Raw genomic sequence first — 17,380 nt, forward strand, 5'->3', positions numbered from 1 at the left:
TTACAGTCAAAAGCTATGTTTTGTGCACCAGCTATTGTGAAAAAGTTAAATGGTGGAGTACAGAGAACAGCTGGGGTATGATAATACGGATGGTTTTAAGACATCCTGACTACTAAATATATTAAAATAGTAGTGATTCTACTTACCTGCACCTATTGCACAGCTTTTATTTTACCCACTTGAAGACCGGGGTGTTAAACCCCCTTCCTGTCCAGGCCATTTTTCAGTATTCAGCGCTGTGGTGACTGACATATATTCAGTCATGCAGCGCCATACTGAAATTAATCTTATATAATTTTGGGGGGCAGGTAGAGTTTTCATTTAATGGTATTTAATCACCACTGGGGTTTTATTTTTTACACGATAAAGAAAAAAGTACCAAACATTTTGAAAAGAAAAACTGTTTTCCCTACACTATGCTATGAAACATTTATTATTACCCTATTTTTTGGTAAAATATAAAAGATGGGGTCATGTTGGGTAAATAGATACCAAATATGTCAAGCCTTATGATGACCCTAGAATTACTACTCGCACTCCAACGTTCTAACATGTGTGGCGTAATAGTTGTTTTTGCACATAGCTCCAATTCTTCTTTAAATAAACATCATAGCAATGAACTTTGGGTATCTGTTGCAACTATAGACTGCCAGTAAAGCTATGCTTCTGCATATGCCGATTTAAGAGTCCTATTCATACATGCTACAGATCTAATTAAATTATGATAGATAACTTAAATGCATTTGCATATTTTTATTAAAACTGAATTATGGTCATTTTCTCACTGCCATCTTATTGGCATGGTACCAATCATAATTATGAAGATAATACAGAAGAGTTTCAAAAATGCTTACCAATTTTCAAAGGAGCATCTGGTGCTGGAGTAGCATAGAGGAGATTTTCTGGCTTGAGATCTCGGTGAACAATGCCATTTTCATGCAAATACTGGAAAATGAAAGTAATCTATTAGCCCCACTTCACCTGAAAAATATTAATTGCTGCTGTGATTGCTCATCAGTGATTCATGTTCTGATGTGGTGTGCTGAAAGGAACAATGTCAGCCTGAAAAATTTATGCTATTTTTCCTATCTTTACATTTGATGGTAGTAGCTAAATATGTACTTAAAGCCAAACTCCAGGAAAAACTGCTAATTTGCACACTGCATTGGGTGTGCAAATTATAATTAAAAAGCTGGGTGTTATGTGCAGAGGGCAGCTGCAAAGTACAAAATCCCTACCTTGCAGCATGCCAGGTACCTATGCATAATACCAATCTTCCGGGCACTGTGGGGGAGGGATGTGACGCAAGCCGCAAAGTGCTCAGGTCACATCCCCTGCCCCTCCTCACTACTTATCCATTCACAAAATGCAATGTATTTTTTTTAAAGAATACAAGATTTTCTGTGATTGGAGGAGAGATGATGTCACTTTCCCACCCCCTGCTGTTCAACATAAAGCTGAGCGATTGCTGTCCACATGCCATTACCGCCGCTAGATTTACCACCACTAGGAAATGTCTATGCTATCTAGTGGTGGCAAAGCCGCACGAACGGCATTCCCTCAGCATACACAGGGAGGAAGGTTTATATATCAACCCCTTTGTGTTTTACTTTAATTCACCTCAACTGGACAGTATACACAGTCATACCCTTTCAGCTAAAAAAAGAGCAGTTATTTTTTTTTAATTAAAGGCAGCAGTATATGTTTGTGCAAAATGTTAAGCCCATGAGTTTCAACATGTAAACTTTTAACAGGATTTTATATAAGATGCACACATAAATGATCTTGTCTTGGAAGTGTCAGCAGCCTTTAGAAGAAATACTGTAGATTTCAGGAATTATTGTGTCCTACAAAACCTAGAAATCCAGGCAGATAATACATATTTCATTTACCATGTTGTATAACCAGGCTGTTGTCAGGATCTTAATCAATCTAAAATTAATATTTGCTTAGCAGACAGCAAGTAGGCAGCTACAATAGAAAATTGCTAACATATGGGATTGTGTCACCTTTACATACTTCCCAGGCATTCACAGAGAGATAGTCTTTCAGGGTTCTTCACAAAAGGGTGAAGAGTTTGGAGAAGGCAGGAGAAGTGAACAATCTAGGACAACATAGCTGAACTGGAAAGTGAGCTGAATTGGAGAATGTTTCCAAATGAGCTATTCTGGCTTAGATTGTTCACTTCTCCTGCCTTTGCCAAACTCTTCACCAGTTTGTGAATAACCCTGTTTGATTATTTTCCCCCACATAAAATGTGCAGGCTCAGATGGATAAACCTTGGCTGCATTTGTCCAATAAACAAGGCCGTATTTATCATAAAACACTCATAGACCTGTGCTTGGAGTAGTTGTGTGAGAAGGACACAAGTAACGCGAGAGAGTTCTGCAAAAGACTTGTCACCAAAAGGACATCATAAAGTTTTATTTTATTTTTTGCAATAATCATGCATCAGCAGTAGGGTCAGAGGTAGGGCCAGTCTGAAATAGTGCCAATAATTCCAGTAGGCCCTAAAGCCTTATCTGTGGTGTTCCCTTTATGTTCCAGTACAGGTTTAAAGATTAAAATAAAAACTTTGGTGGGCATACCGGGAGTCATCTCATTTAAAAAGACATAGACTAATGTGTGGGCTCATGCATAATAGGATGCCTGGGCAACAAAATGCAATAGATTATGGGGAGCTAGTGGGAGCGAGGTCAGCAACTATAGTAACCCTAAAATCAAATAAGACATCTAGTTTTACTCCTATCGTGTGGTCTCCCTGGATGGTGTTCAAGGAAGCAGCAAGTACTGTATTGTGCTACATTATTAGGCCTCATTCACACACAACGCAAGAGCAAAATTGTACGCATATTTGTAAATGCGTATAGACACGTATATGCGCATATGTATGCATGTATCTGCACGTATATGCGTGAACTGTATGCAATCCCAGAATGTATCATTTTTAATAGAAACTTCAATGTACTGTACGCACTTATACGCGCGCACACACACGTACATGTGCACACAAGCATAAAATACGCAGAATTTCCGAGCCAGGGTGCATCTCGGTTCCATTTTCTTTTGCACATCTTTACGCAGCGCAAAAATACGACTCCATATTCAGCTATGTGTATGGAGCCATTTATTTGCATATGCTGCATATGGAAAAATACGATGCGTGCATCTATGTGCAGCTTATTATATGGTAGTGTGAATTAATCCATACAGTAAATGACAGTGAGTTGGGCTGCATGGTGTACACCCCATTGTACACTGTGCTCCATTGAGATACACAAATGGGAACTGCAGTATGTTAGAGTTCCATATTAATTATTGTGTACCCACCTCTGTGTTCACTGTGCATAAGCTGAATCTGATCTTTTTGTGTAGGGTGTTTTATAGATTGTTTTATTTTTTTAGATTTATTTTATGTTTGTATATTTCTTTTTAACTTACAGGTTAAAAAACCCCAAACATATTGGGTTGGGTTTTAGGGTTGGGGTTTAAAAAGATATTAAGCTTTCCTTTTTTTATATATTTGCTATAAGGATGCCCACCTTTGCCTGAGGCTGTTTTTCTTTAAAATCTTTAAGTTCCTCATTTTCAAGTGGGTCTCTGCAGCAGTCTTCCCCCCCATCCCCTGTACAGGTGCCTCTATCGGCTAATGGAGGCACCCGTGTGCGTTTGTGCCCGCAGTGGCTGTGTGCATCCATAGACACACACTGCCCTGTGGCAGGCCACGCCACTTCTCTCTTTGATTGATGGCAGAAGAAGACAATGGCTCCTCTGCCATCAGTATCCTCCCCCTGCAACCAGGAAGTACGGGGAACAGATAACCCTCCCCTACTCCATCCAAGAACAAAAGTTTAGTCTCTATATATACATATAACCTGAACTTCACATTTTTCGCTACTACAGTGCCATCAGGTATGGCACATGCATACTTACAATGGGCGGAGCTGGACAAATGGAAGTTTGCAAAATAATTCATACCTAAAGTTCAGTGTTGGCCTATGCTCCTTAAACCATGTAGCCACACACAGTTAAAACTGTTCCCTGGATAAGTATTGTCTTAGGGGCTCATTTATAATGCAGTGAATGTGACATTCACCAAACATTTACTGCAGGTGAATCATTGGCTGCAAATAAAACACATGCACGTGTTTGTTATGTTTGACTATAGGAAATGCATTTGCCTTTTTTTTTAAAGTTGACTGGAAAGATCATTCAGTACTCCTCCAATTTACTCCAGTACTCCTCCCGTTCTGTGCCACGTGCAAGAAGCTTGTTTGTGCTAAGGGGAGTTTCCCATTTGAGACGTAAACATCTCTCTTAAGGTGCCCATACACCTGCCGATTATCGTACGATCATCGTACGGTGATCCCGCGATCGTACGATAATCGGCAGGTGTATGGGCAGCGTGCGACCTCATCTACTGTACGGTCGCACTACTTTCGTCTTCCTAGCACGCTGAAAAACCCGGTTTGGTTGCGTGCTCGGTATACGAAAGCCGCACGGGCCGGTGTGCGCAAGCGCACACTGCCCGCTCAGCATTGCAATTATCGGCAAGCCCTCCCCTCAGCGAGGAGGGCTTGCGATGATCGCAAGTAGGATCTGCCTGTCCAAGATGGGCAGGTCGTACAAAATTTTAATGACCTTACAACCATCACACAACGAAAGTCGTGCAATGGTTGTAAGGTGTATGGGCAGCTTAAGGGTAAGAAGGGAACCAAAGCAATAAATGTGTGCTTGCTATCAGCCTAAACTAAAGCATGAGGAAGTATTCACTGATATCTTATTTATTAATGTTTCATGTTCTCTTGGGGAAAAGTGAAGAAAATATATTGATATTGCCCATGTTAAATAAACAACAAAAGCATGAGCAGTGTATTTCAATAATTTAGTTATGAACTGACCAGTGACAGGTAGCACCCCCAGTACACACAGTATTTTAGAATTCCTCCTGTCAATGTTTAGGGACTGGTCCTGAAGAAGGAATAGTGCTATGGGGCTTGCTGTCCTGCTGTTTTGCCCCTTTATACAAAAACATTTATTTGTTATCACTGTCTTTAATACAAAATAAGGCCCGGGTCTTTATATAATTTATAGGACAATGTTTTTTTAAAAAGAAAATCTTTCAGTTTTTGCTGTAGACACCTCTTCTCTGATGAGTAATCCATACTCATTGATGGCACCCTTTCAAGCAGGCCAGCAAAAAAGCATGTCAGATACAAATGATTTAGATGTCTAGCAATGGGGAATGATATGAAATACCCAGCGCCGTACAGATGTCACTGCTTTAAGGCTAATGAAAAGAAACCTTTTGAGAGCTCGAGCTAATGATTTTTTATGTAGTATCTATATAATTGAAAAGAATAGTCAGCTAAACCTTACAAATGTTTTGTGAATATTACATTTCAAAATGAAAATCATGGATGACTCATGAGGGGATAGTTCCCAGCAGAAAATAGGGAATTTGCTTTTAAACTTGTCACACGGTTCTTTTTCTATTACTATTAAATTAATATTCACAATGTTCTCTTTAAGATGAAATTGAAAAATGTTCAAACTTACATAATATTATCTCATGGGGGTTGGTGACCTGATTAGAGTGGGAAGATATTGAAATACTAGCTGTGTTGTTGGGATTATTAATTAAGAGTTACAAGAGGATGATACACTGTATATAACTTTCCTGATTAAAATGTTGCTTCCGGCTCCCTCCTCTGGTCCCCATGTAACCAAAACCCTAGGCATTTGGTCATCTTGATTCCCCCCATCTACGCTGTTTAAAAGTTTAGAATCTCCCCTGCTGGGCTATTATATTATATTATTATGTTGGTTGCAGTCACTGTTTGGACTGTTCAGCCTGGCGCCTTTGACAAAAGTTCACTGAAAATAGGCTTTTGTCGAATGGTAGGGTGTTGGTTTTGGCTCTACACTGCTCAAATCTTTGGCAAGTCAGCAGAACTTGAGCAATGTATTCAAGCAGCAGCTTAATAATTTTATGCGTAGTACGCACATCACAACATTTTATGATTGATGGTCATTTAAAGCACCTATTAAAAAGATAAGGAAAAATACTATTCTAGGCAAATATGTAATTGTGGCCTTAGATGTCTTTCCATAAAATCTATTTATGCAAGATTCTGACATTTGACCATTTGTAGCTAACTAAATTCCCCAAAGATTATTTCAGCAATGTGCTGATTTACTAGAACAACTCCTTCAGAAATTCCACAAGGCATTAATGCTTTTGTATAAAGGATTACAAAAACAACCCAAAGATTAAATTCTGTAAACATGTTGAGTCCCTCTAATCAATCATCGGGTAAATATAGGGTTCTTTAATTGAGAAACTTACAGGAACTAGTGACACAGTAGGCACACTGGCAGGCTCAAATAGGCTGAATCACCAACCTAAATTCTCATGATAATACTTTGCCTATCACTAGGTAAAATAGGATTAGGACTCTTTTACCTGATGATCAGACAGTTATTTATAGCGTGGAGACCCTAGCTTGAGAATTGCTCAAAACCTATGATAGCCGTAATCCAAACAGCCAGCTCTGCAATCCTTAGAGCTTGCATACGGCAACCAATTAATTATGCTAGCAATCACCAAGCTGACAAGGAGTTGTTTTATGTTGGTTGATTCTGTATGTTACAGTGGGGTTTACATTTTACCTCCAATAAAGTAGATCTAAACCCTAACTGGGTGACATTTATCACACTAAAGCACTGTGTAGCATTAACAATTTCCCTGTTTTGTTTCTTTTTCTACCTTTTTAATTCATTTATTTTTTTATTTGTTTTGCTTCTTTCTCAGTGCTGCGGATCTTCTTCAGCCTCTTTCAGCCATGTCCTGTCTACATGCACTTTCTCCAAAATGGAGAAAGTTTCTGAACAAAGACAATCATGGTAGAATCACCAGATATTTTAATGAAGGATGCAAATTAAAAAAAATTGAAAACAATCTTTTATAGTTTTTATCATATTAAAATGTTTTTATCACATTATCTTTTTAAAATGTATGCAAGAACAAAAGTGGTATTAAACCCTCAATATAAAATGGGATATATAGCATCTTTACTTTCTGTGTGCAGCCTCTCATTTATCTGCAGAGGTGGACTGACCACACATGGGGCCCCCGGGCAATAAGAGATTATGGGGCCCCATGTGCTCCACCCATATACAAGCCCCACCCATCCACAAGCCCCACCTGTGTATACATTCTTGTGTTACAGAAATTATTGCTCCATGCTATTTTCAAAACAGCAGGTCTATTCACTAAAAGGTGAATTGCGGGGGAATTTGGAAAGTGAGCTAAATGGTAGAAATTTTCTGGTTTGGCTATTTTGAACTAGATTCTTGCAGAGGTGAATGCAGATGTCGGAGGTCAGAAGGAAGTAACACACACTGTTCAGAGGTCAGTAGTAAGTAATGCACAGCGCGCAGAGGTCAGGCGTAAGTAACATACATCGCGCAGATGTCAGGAGTAAGGAATGCACACAGTTAGAGGTTAGTAGTAAGGAATGCAGAGTTAGAAGTCAGTAGTAAGTAACGCACAGAGTGCAGAGGTCAGAAGCAGGTAACGCACAGAGTGCAGAGATAAGGAGTAAGTGATATACAGTGTCAGAGGTCAGGAATAACACAGAGTTCAGAGGTCAGAAGAAAATAACGCACAATAAAAAAACAAGAAAGGTTTAATGCTACTTTAAGTGGTTGGGTTTAGGTTTACATTAAGCACTTACACTGTATGGAACCCAATTAAAGCTACCAGATAGATATGGGTCCTGCATTATAATTGATGACATCAGTGGGCCTCCACCTGCCAAAGCGTATGGGGAAAGAAGCCACAGGTGACAGTCTTGCAGCCTAGAGGGAACCTGCGGGTGCGTGGATCAGTTAAGTAAAAGTCCTTTTTCCAGGTAAAAAGACCTAGATCTAAATGAGCAGTTAACTGTTGCTTTACGAGGGCAGCCCCACTGCAAGGAGAGCTTTTTGTTTTTCATGGAGTTCAGCTTTAAAATATATGTAATGCTTTTTTTACAATTGTGATTGTTTTTTTTGTCTGCCTAGACTTCAGTGTTGCAACTAATTTTTATATGTATAACACTTAGGCAAACATAATACAATACCCATAAAACATAAGGTCATTGGCTTTTCTGTTAGATATAAATAATGTGATGGTTTAGCTGTGTAGAGGGGATTTAACAAAGAGAATTTAACAGAGGGTGTTTGGTCTGTGCTCTGCAGCTGTGAAGAATATGAACAGATAAATAGATCGGTTTATAGATGAAATGTAATAAGACTTGGCCCCTCTCTTGGGGGGAGTGGTAATATCATCTAAGTGATGTTCTTCTAGACTTTTATTTCGCTTAAAGGAAAAGCTAGGTTCTGGCGGCAAGTAATTAATAAGTGGGCAAATGGTATAAATACTGCTTAGAGTAAAGATACATTGAAAAAAATGTATAAACAATACAAAATAATTAGAAGAATTAGAATCTATAACAAACACATATCACTTCCAAGCAGTTTATTGCAAGCGGACGAATAAAGTGTGTTCTTCTTTTATGGTTTAAAGTCACCCCGTAAGCACAGGGTCACTTATAAAAAAAGGCAAGCCCTGTTAAGAAGTCCATCTATACTTACCTTTCTGGCGTCCCATGTCTTCAAATACTATTGCTGCATTGCTCCCAAGCTGTTGCACATATTTGACTCTTCCACCCAGATTTGCATATTCTAGCTTTTCCTGCTACATTTTCCATAATAATAAATAGCAAACCTAGTAGGTAGGCATGAGACCCCTTTATAAAGCCCTTACGGAGTGAATAGACCTGAGAATTGAAGTACAGATATCTTGTCAATAGTGTAACCAAGAGGTATGAGAAATTGTCAGGCAGTTAACCCCTCCAGCATCTGAAATATTCATTTTTGGAGGATTGACCTTTTAAAAAAATACTTTGATGGAAACTAACTGGTTAATATAGGCAACAGCTTTTCTTTCCTTTTTCTCCTCTCTTAACCAATAATTTCAAGAGTGGAAATATACTATTAAGTGGTTGAGAATAAAACAAAACACTTACTGCAACAGCTTCTAAAATCTGTTTCACAGCATCAGCTGCATCTCGCTCGCTGTAATATCCCTTTTCCACAATCCTGTAAAAAACACAAGAGACAAGTCTTACATTAAAGCATAATTGAAACATGTGGGACTGAGGCGCCTGATCCGACTCATCAATGGCTCATGACTGCCGACGATCAGACAAATTCAGAAGGGTACAATGGCTTTGACGTGGCTGTTTTCAAACACAAACAGGGTAGCACTTGACTGGGGGACCCAAAGTTTGGAATCCGAGGTCCTACAAAGTCAAGTGAAAACGCCTAACCAAGGAGTCCAAAAGCTTTTAATAACATCGTTCGTTCAACAAGATAATAAAGGGCCAAAGCAAAAAAAAGGGCCAGGGTAATTTGGGGTATCTGAGATCTCCCCCTTACTTAGGGCTACAAAACAGACACAGATTTGATACACAAACTACATTACATTAAAGTATAACTGATGTTTCAACATAAGTTGAATGAAACGTAGTATGGCTACTTCAAACTATGGGTCCACAACAACAGCAGAAAGCAACTTCTTTCAGAGGCAATGACAGGCTTAAGGTGCCCATACACTGCACGATTCTCGTACGAGAATCGCGGGAAATCCCGCGATCGTACGAGAATCGTGCAGTGTATGGAAGGCGTGCAACCGTTTCTACTGTACGGTTGCACGTCTTCCATCGAACCAGCATGTTTGAAAACCCGCCGGGAATCGTACGATTCTCGGCGAGTTGGTGGCCTGCTGGTTCGACAACTGCCGAATGGGCCGGTGTGCGCACGCGCACACTGCCCGTTTGCAGTCAGCGTAAGCCCGCCCCTCATTACAGTCATCGCAAGCCCGCCCCTCAGGGGGCGTGGCTTGCGATGATCGAGAGTGTGATCTGCCCGTCCAAGATGGGCAGATCGTACGTTTTTTTTAATCCCTTTACAACCATCGCAAGACTAAGGTCTTGCGATGGTTGTACAGTGTATGGCCACCTTTAGACTGACTTGGCCTTAACTACCATTATCGCTCAGAGCAGCTGCACCTCCTACAATATCACTGACAGGCCTGTCTGCTCATATTGATGTGCCAATATAACAATTATTAACAGGAAAACTGAAATGTTATATGTACATTTTGGATGGCCCTTAAAGTGGAAATTCATGAAAAACAAAACATCCCTGGCGCACAACAGTAAAGTAGGGTATACATTGGTAGATGTTCGTACCAGAAATCTCATTGGAACATTTGATAATGCCATCAGACACTTGACGAATGTTGTTCGAAATTTGGTTTGATTTTCGCTTTGATTTAACAGTCCTGTTTCCTCTGCACACTTCCTGTGTTATCGCAACAAGTCTATTTAGCCCTCCTAGTTCTTATCATGGACTACATAATGATTAGGCTTTGTGTTGTAAAGATTTAAATGTGGAAGTGGCTGAGCAGTTCTACAAAATATAGTGAGTGGGGCTGATGTCACTTAGTCCACAAAATGCTGTGTGTTGTCAGGCCACAACAGGGCTTGTAGTGACACTAAACTCAGGAGTTAAATCTTAAAAATACATTCAAGTACCCTAACTACTAACAAAAAAGTATCTTATTTGTGTATCACTCGGCTGTAGATCCTCAAATCATCTCTGAATTGGTGCTGACACCGTCCTTCCAGAAGGAGGGTGGTCACTTCTGTTCCTCATGGTCCCTGTTTGTGTTGAAAAGTAGCCACCACTCCAGTCTCGCTCCCGTGATGGACTACAATCTCAATACAAATAAGTAAACTAAATGTGAGATTGTAGTCTATCACAGGAGCGAGATCAGAGGAGCGGTGGCTACTTTATAACACACAGGGACCATGCGGAGCAAAAGTAGGCACCCTCCAGAAGGAAGAAAAGCTTCAGCACCAATTCAGAGATGATTTGGGGATCTACAGCTGAGTGATACACAAATAAGATATTTTTGTTTATAGTTAGGGTACTTGAATGTATTTTTAAGATTTAACTCCTGAGTTTAATGTTACTTTAAGAGCCGAGTCCATTTCTGGCAAATCAACACCTATTTTTGGGGAACATATGCTTTAAGACTGATCAATTAAATACTATGTTTTTCAAATAGATAAGCTGCAATAACAGATTCTACCTATTGCTGCTTATAGTAAAATTTGTAATTGATTCTCTGTTCAGAAAAAAAAAACCTGAGAGCTTGAATAGCAAAACCACTGTATAAGCTTTACACACAAGGTTAGGACGGCCGTGGAACTGAGCAACATGGTAGCTTCAGAGAGGTTGGTACAAGGGCATCTCTAGCCTTTTCTTTGCCTCAGGCATGGGGGCGGGCCCTTGCTGGTGGTGCATGCTATAAGGGGGGGCTGGAGGCAGGGTGCATGGAAGCATCATCTGGCAAACAGTGACATCACTGGTTACCAGGAGCTGAGCAGGCTGTCGGCCAGAGCACCCCCGGTTGCTAAGAGCTGGGCGGGGAGATGTGTATGGCCCTACACATCTTCCTGCCGGGCTCTTAGCAACCTGGGACACCCTGGCCAGAAAGGAGGAGGCAGGCACATTGTGCAGTAGACACGCCATGTTCCCCCATGTGACCCAAAGAAATGCCACTTAAGGCACTTGAGCCTCAAGTTGCCTCATTATATGGACATCCCTGGGTGGGTATAAGTGAGTCGGGGGGTAGGAATTGAGAGTTCAGGTAACTTGGCATCAAATGGGCAAAATTACAGAGTCACTTTACATTTACTGTAATGAATCAGGTTGCTATTTTCTACATTACTTTATTATAATGATTTACTTATCAACTAGTTTATTTACTGTGCCTGTTTTTTAACACACAATAGGCCATACCCAAAATGCTGGTTATCGTAAAAAAAAAAAGACTGAGGGCATATATAAGAGTAACACATCCAAAACTGGACAAAAGCATATCATATTTTAGTGTTCCTCCTCAGTGACATTCAAGTGGTTAGAGCTAGATACATTTCAATTAAATTGCTTAGTGGAGCACTTTGACTGCTCAGTATGAGGCTGATAATGTACATTTTATGGCAATCAGTCACTCATGAAACATAAGAAGCATGTTGATTATAGGCAGTGTACTTTCACTAAAGCACTGCTGATTGCATAGCTATTGCTCTGTGTAAAGATGCATTTAGATACCAAGACACATCAAATGTTTATTTTAATAGTATGATAATGTGTCATAAATACTAAACTCTGCTAAGGACTCGAATAGCCATATTAAAAAATTGTAAAATCGGTCTAAACAAACCGCTAACACTTTGTAATCTGGCGGTATATAGGCATAAAACATTATTTACCCACTGCGCGTGCCCGCTGAGGCTATCGAGTCTCGACATGCAATAACAAGGATTACTAACCAGCATGTGTAGGACAGTAAATTGGTATTCTGTATAATGTATTTTCAGCAGGACTTCAACATTACCCACACAGAGGGGGTGATTTACTAACCTAAACACACGCACGCACAATCTATTACAGTATTTATACTTGAACTGAGAGAGGGTAGAGCCACTGGGTAAAGCTCACCACACACATTACAATCTGACTTTACAATCTCCTACAGACAGGGCCAGATTCCCGGCAAGGCCACCGAGGCCCGGCCACGGGGCGGCACTGAGCAGAGGGGCGGCACAGGTTTGAAGTCACCCGACGCCCGAAACATGGCGTTCCGGGTGTCGGGCGGTAATTTACTTTCTACATTTAGCCCTGCTTTGCACAAGCAGAGCTAAATGTAGAATAGGAGAAATCACCTGTTTCTTCACAAGTCATCTCGGCGATGTCGCCGAGATCACTTGTAATTAGACTGCCGGTCCGTCCTCCCCCAGCCGCTCCCTCCCTATCCTGCACTTACCTCTCTCCATGCTGCTTCCTCCCGACTCCGTCCTCGCCGCCGCCGTCTTCAGGATCGGGAGCAGTGAGCAGAGCGGCAGGGTTAAAACTAACCCTGCCGCTCTGTGTACACAGTGAGAGGGCAGAGCTGTGCTCTTCCACTCTCAGCTGTCTAAGGAGTTCCAGCAGAGTACTGTGCTAGAACTCCTGTATTGGAGGTGACAGGTTCAATAAAGAGAACTTGTCACCTCCAAATGTTATCACACAGTGACTTGTTAGCTCCTGTGTGATAGCAATAAAGTAAGGTGGGAAAAACAATTGATAAAAAAATAATTACATAAATAAAAATAAGTAAAAAATTATAAGTAATAATAATTACATTAAAAAATAAAGTAATAAATAAAGTAAAAAATTGTAAGAAAAATATTTTTAAAAATACAAAAATTATTATAAATAAAAAATTATAAGATAAAAAATAATAATAAAAAAATTAAAAGATGACAAGATAAATACAAATTAAAAAAGTAAAAAAGCATTGACGAACCCGGCCTTGGGGCGGCAGGGAGGGTAAATCCGGTCCTGCCTACAGATCTACTAACAGCTATGCTGCGCAAGGGCTTGTCTAATTTGATACAATTTTTATGATTAATTTAAGGAGGTCCTCATATACAAAGTTTTGAAAATCTAAAGGAAATTATACAAAGATTAAAATTTATAAGTAAGTATGTGAGACCCTTTTTTAGAGTAAATAAAGAAAAAGGTAGTCACCAGCACACCAAAATCCACCATATCAATCAGACTTTTATTGATGTCCAATAAACATGGTATCACAGGAACATGCAATGATACCATATTTATCGGACGTCAATAAAAGACGGATTGATATGGATGAATTTGGTGTGCCATCCGTTGGTCACTACAGCACCCACCACGTTTCTTGAAGTGGGATACTGGTTTGGAGTGCAATGGGATATCCTTTGTATACTTTTTTAGATTAAGACATCATGATGCCCTAAGAATATGTAGGCTTCACTGCACAACCACAATGTGGAAAACCTATTTCTTAGTCTGTTAAACTGCACAGGATAGAACTTTTACATGCTTCACCTTACAAACATTTGTTCAAAGAGTGCTTTTGATCATGAAACACAGAAAAAATGCATTCTGTACCATTCAATAAAACCCTCCAAAAAGTTTTAAATAGCCTAGTTGTGTGAAGACTTCTCCATATTACCGGTACTTATCTGCTGGCATTATGTACCGGACCAGCACCCGGCCATAGTGGATGGCTTTAAGAGCTGTAGCTCGCGGTATACTGAGACGCCGCAGTATACCGCGAGCTGCTGCTAGCGGCATATTGAGACGCCGCAGCTGATGCGGATTCCGACAATTGTGCCGGGATCCGCCCAGCTGCGTGACTGACAGCTGGCTCTGCCTATCTAGAGGCAGAGCCAGCTGTACCCGCCCCCTCCCCAGTTCGCTCACCTCCCGATCTACTGAGCCGACCTGTGACAGTCTCATTGTCACAGGTCAGCTAGAACTATGAGGTGAGTGAAAAGCACTCACCTCATAGTTCTCCTTTAACTGTCTCGGTATGTGAACACAAGCACAATGCTGCTAAAGTAGAAGTAGAGACACCAAAAAATAACTGATGCATACTCAAGTTGTTTGGATCACCATACAGCACTGTTTTTTTGCCATAGCAAAACACCATATTAACACCATTAACATGAGCTTTTACTGTATACTGAGGGAAGCTTTCCATTCCAAGGGAACTAAGTGCATGAAGAACTATGTTCCATACTGGTCAGTGGTCCCTGTTGCTAAGCTAGCGTGGTTGACCACTTGCCCCCCTCATCCCACAGCTGGCCAACCATGCTGCTCACAAGGAGATGGATAACTAATGAGAGATGACTGACCGTGCTTGTCTCTGACAGCAGGCGCGCACTGAAGACAAGCGCCTTCATTCAGCACAGCTACATTCACAACACAAGCACTAGTAAAAGCTCATTCAGTGCTGTAGGGATGGAGTTTAGTGTTGGAAAAGAGTGGGGCTTGCACTTATTTTGGCCAGAAGAGATGTAGATGGAAATTGGTTTGGACATTAAAAGACTGAGAGGGGAATATATCAAAACTGGAGCAGACAAAATCTGGAGCAGCTGTGCATGGGCAACCAATCAGCTTCTCTCTTTTATCTTCAAATCTTAACTGAACAAACTGAAGAGAGAAGCTGATTGGTTGCCCTGGGCAACTGCTCCAGATTTTTTCTGATGTAGTTTTGATAAATTCCCCTCTCTATCTCTAGAAAAAAAAACTTCTGCAAGCATATACATTACTACAAGCAGTGCAGAAAGGTACAAATCCATGGCTGTTCTGACTCGCAAAGCTTTAACACTTCCTGCCTCCTGCACATTTGTATTTACCAATGAGGCGGCCTAACATAGTTTTGAGCCAATAAGAATGTGATGGAGTGGGACTTCCACAGTACCTGGAAGTGTTAGAGCTTTGCCTGTCAAAATATCCAGGCATTCAGCTATATTTACAGCCATTCTGAAGCTATAGCTGTTAATATATTCTGAAGCACTGTAACCCTGTAAACGTTTTTAGTTATTTTCTACAGACTGGGTATCTTTAAATCTGGCACTACAAGATATCTACACTTCAGCAGTGTTGTTATCCTAAGTTATTCTGACTCCGATTGTTTTATTAGTGATTTATCCTTTGCTTAAATCTCTATGCTGGGCCTGTATAAGCAGATATAATAACCGCGGACAATCCTTAACAGATAGCTGAACTCACCAAATACCACAGAGTGCTTTATTGCATGCAGCAGGTTACAGCAGACAACAGGATACAGCAGATGAATGAATAGACGGTATTTGAAGGTCAGAGATGGTAATGTTTCCAAGCAGGCAGACCGATTAATATGTGGCCATGTTACAGTCAGCCATTTTGATGCCAGAAACGACAAGTCTAACAAGAAGGACGTACATCACACACAAGGTGAGGGAATACAGAAAATGTGGTGCAATAACCGAAACGACCACCAGATGGCAGTATAATAACCAGCTACTAATGCCAATGAGCAAATGGCTTAAGGAAAATAACTATATAAATTCTCACTTCGCAATAATATGAATATTAACCATGACTATGAATTGTGTGATATTTTTACAACTATGTAACTGCACATAAGCAGTTTTTTAGGCATGCCAGGTTAACGTACAATGGGCAACACAAAAGTCTAATGTAAACTATGCAAGAAAAACCAAGACATAAAAATTATTTTTTGTCTGATTCTGAAGAAAAGCTGAGATTCAACCTCTCTCCTCTCATCCTGATAACTCCTATTTCTATTACAGATTTGGTGATTTAAAGTGGAACTTCAGCTCAAGTTATATTTGATAATTTTTGCATAATATTTATAAGCGTCAGACCCTCTGTCAGTATTTATCACTGCCTATGTCCCTGTTGTGGCTTAAATTCCACTTTGTGAGACAATCCCCTACAGAAGATACCTATCGGTACAACAGTGCTTCTGGATTACATTATCCTCTATTAGTAATAAACAGACCTCTCTGGCAGCACAGAAAACAAGATGTTTCTGTTAAATCGGGGATGGTTTATTGTGAAGAAAGTAAGGACACGGGAATAATGATGGTGCTGTAGGTGAATTAGCCTCAGAGTCTTATGGTAAGAGCATAGTAATTTGTTTGTGTTGTGGAGCCCAGCATGTCTATAAAAAGTGCATTCCTTGCATTTTCACGTGCCAGCATTATATACAGCCATCAAATTCTGCTCTGCAATTTTATTCATTACTCACCTGTCAAACAGTTCCCCTCCCGTCACCAGTTCAAGAACAAGACTAATTTCTGTAGGGGTTTCAAAAATCTCCTTCAATTTGATCTGTAGGTAAATGATATTAAATATTAACACTTTATATCAATATATAACATAGACTATTAATATGTATTCTATACAAAGTGTAATCCATAACAGAAGTATTTAATTTTATATAACTTTTAATTTTAACTAGAGGCAGAGCCAGCTGTAACCCGCCCCCTCCCCCGTCCGTTTCACCTGTCAGCGCTGGAGGATCGGACAGGGGAGGGGGGAATCCCTGCAGGGTGCCGTGAGTCGCGGCTCTCTGCAGGGACATGATCGAGAAGTGAGCAAGCGACGGTATGCGTTCGCTCACTTCCCGATCTATAGAGCCGACGTGTGGCAGTTTAATTGTCGCACGTCGGCTCAAACTATGAGGATGAGTGAAAATCACTAACCTCATAGTTCTCCTTTAACTACCTCCGGGCCGGCCGTAGTAAAAAAACGGCCGGCCAGGAGCTCTCTCGATCTGAGCGGGCGTCTCTAGACGTCCGCTCAGACACGCCCCCTTGCGGGCAATGGCCGGAATTTAAAAAACGGGCAGCGATGCCCGTTAATATACATGCGATCCGCC

At 40.6% G+C, this 17,380-nt stretch overlaps 1 protein-coding gene across 1 annotated transcript in view; it reads right to left on the reverse strand.

The window, feature by feature from the left end:
* Window positions 1-17,380, reverse strand: part of CAMK4 (calcium/calmodulin dependent protein kinase IV) — a 135,295-nt gene that overhangs the window by 41,742 nt on the left and 76,173 nt on the right. Inside the window, exons 4-6 of the mRNA XM_018563768.1 lie at window positions 16,748-16,830; window positions 9,075-9,147; window positions 855-945 (exon numbers count right to left, since the gene is read on the reverse strand). Coding sequence (XP_018419270.1) covers window positions 855-945; window positions 9,075-9,147; window positions 16,748-16,830 — 247 coding nt within the window. The remainder of the gene's footprint in view (window positions 1-854; window positions 946-9,074; window positions 9,148-16,747; window positions 16,831-17,380) is intronic.

The sequence above is a fragment of the Nanorana parkeri genome, unplaced genomic scaffold (genome assembly GCF_000935625.1).
Source record: "Nanorana parkeri isolate BGI_ZX_2015 unplaced genomic scaffold, ASM93562v1 scaffold693, whole genome shotgun sequence".
NCBI lineage: Eukaryota > Metazoa > Chordata > Amphibia > Anura > Dicroglossidae > Nanorana > Nanorana parkeri.